Source organism: Pundamilia nyererei, unplaced genomic scaffold, assembly GCF_000239375.1.
Source record: "Pundamilia nyererei isolate P.nyererei 1_Seehausen unplaced genomic scaffold, PunNye1.0 scaffold00183, whole genome shotgun sequence".
In the NCBI taxonomy this organism is placed as follows: domain Eukaryota; kingdom Metazoa; phylum Chordata; class Actinopteri; order Cichliformes; family Cichlidae; genus Pundamilia; species Pundamilia nyererei.
Window position 1 is genome coordinate 1 of NW_005187584.1, and position 2197 is coordinate 2197.

At 38.7% G+C, this 2197-nt stretch overlaps 1 protein-coding gene and 1 long non-coding RNA gene across 2 annotated transcripts in view; both read right to left on the reverse strand.

Moving 5' to 3' along the window:
- Window positions 1-847: 847 nt before the first annotated feature.
- Window positions 848-2002, reverse strand: LOC106456408 (uncharacterized). Its single transcript, XR_001290539.1, has 2 exons — window positions 1798-2002; window positions 848-1374 (listed from the first exon to the last, which is right to left on the reverse strand). It is a non-coding gene; the product is annotated as an uncharacterized LOC106456408 (long non-coding RNA).
- A 173-nt stretch (window positions 2003-2175) lies between these two features.
- LOC102198001 (chloride channel CLIC-like protein 1) overlaps window positions 2176-2197 on the reverse strand; it is a 5201-nt gene continuing 5179 nt past the window's right edge. Inside the window, exon 10 of the mRNA XM_005746812.1 lies at window positions 2176-2184. Coding sequence (XP_005746869.1) covers window positions 2176-2184 — 9 coding nt within the window. The remainder of the gene's footprint in view (window positions 2185-2197) is intronic.

Consider the following 2197-nt stretch of genomic DNA (forward strand, 5'->3'; position numbering starts at 1 on the left):
GCTTCGTAAATTTTTGGAAAAACTGTATCTGCTTTTCTGCCTGACTTTTCAAAGTGGCCAACTCGTGTTTGCGAAGTTCAGTCCCTTTTGGAAATTCATGGTCGATGTTAGCATGGAGTGAGCTGAAGTGGCGCTGAAGATTTGAAGCTTTGAAATGCGCTAATGACGTCTGACATATAAGGTAGAATGGCTTACCATTGCGTTCAACAAAAAAATATAAACTCTCCCACTCTGTTAAAAACGTCCTGTGTTCATCTTCATATTTTCTTTTTGCTGTGCATTTTTTCCCTGCCATTTTAAGGGCGAACTTGCGCCTACTGGGAAACTTTGCAGTATTTTCATCTCACACACATGCGCATTTGATGAAAATACCATATTGAACTCAAGCGAATGCGCACATTTTAAAACAACAACATAAAAAAAACACAAAACACAAACTTTGATATGAACATAAGAGCCGCATGAAACCAGGCAAAGAGCCGCATGCGGCTCGAGAGCCGCGGGTTGGCCACCCCTGCTGTAGATTATATTATTAATGCAATGGTAATGATGATGATTATTAACAATAGCAGCAAAATAATTTCCCTTATCTCCACAGCTACAAAAATATCCGTTCGGAAAGACGGAGTGCGCACGACCATACCCAGCTGATGGCACTCCCGCCCCGCCGCATCATCGGGTTAAACCAGCACCGCCGACAGAACGAGTGAGAGCGCAGCTGGCACAAAACACGGATCACTGGATGGCCAGTTATTCATCAATAATATTCAGCAAAACCAAAATGTGTAGTAGCATTTCTTCAAAAGAATAAACATAAAAATATCGTAAAGCCCAGTGACAAACAACATTAGCAATAGTGTATTTATTTCCACATATTCAGAACTTTTTATTCCTTAAAAGTCCCCAACAGTTCCAAAAATGTGGCCTCAGTCAGGCTCTAGTTAAAAATTCAAAACATCTTTTTTAATTTGCAGCACCGACTTATTATACAGCTCGTCAAATATAGTTCCAATTTTAACAACGATTTGAAAGACACCAAAAAGCACACAGGAACACCAAACTGAGTAAACAACACTGTTCCAGCCTGGTGCTGCATGATTTCCCAAACGTTTTGCCAGCGGAAAATCAGAATTCACCAGGAAAACACAATTATCCCGAGCAGTTGTTCCTCATGGATAGCCACATACGGGTGACCGCACAGCAGCAAACAACCACACTGCGTGGTGGTAATCCTGTCATCCTGTTAATTCACTTTAACACCATCTGTAAATCTGTCAGTCAGATGTATTCATTATTTCCACCAGTCTCCTGGACGGGAGCTTTAAAATTTACAGAGCGTCGCAGTGAGGAGTCTTCAAGTGAGGCTTCTGGGCGCTGCAGAGAAACAGAACAGAAATGCATTACAAATTAATTACATATTAAAAAGTACCTTTTAGCAGCAAATAATACACTCATAAACCAAAGTTAAAAATTTAGCCATTAAGAGATTTTCAACTACATAAAGATAATAATAATCACAAAACGTTAAACACATTTGGAGTTCAAAGTTATCATTTTAGTTACCACAGCGGGTAGCTCCATGCTTAATTTGATACAGCTGTTTACCCATCAGCATCAAATGTGTCTCCTCCTTGGATCAAACCAGGGAACTTGCAAATGTGTAAACTATACTATGAAGCCACTAATTATTTGCTGCAAAATGTCCTCAAATGAAAAAAACAAAACAATGTAATGAAGATACAGTCGCTGACATGCACTTTATTGCTGCGTATACTGAGAGAGCTCCATCAAGCTCACCAGGATTGAAATCCACTGTTGTTGAACAAACGTCAGTGGTGTGGTAGCAACAGAAATCTAACATATACAAGGCAGAAAAAAAGCAGTAATGATAACGCATTACTGGCTCTACATTAACAAAACTAAGACAAACTCAGCAGGTATAAAAAAAAAATAAAAAAAAAGAAAAGAACAAAAGACAAAAATGCAGGAAAAATGAAATGTTAATGTCATTAAATACTTTGTTACCAATTTATGTTGCATGTGAATATTCACCTTCCCGTCCATGAGTGCATTAAAAAAATAAGAACAACATTAGTCTCTGTTAAAAACCACTGCTGTGTGTCTAATTTGGTTGGATGAATATTAGGGCTGCCACGATTAGTCGACTAGTCACGATTACGTCGACTATCAAAATCGT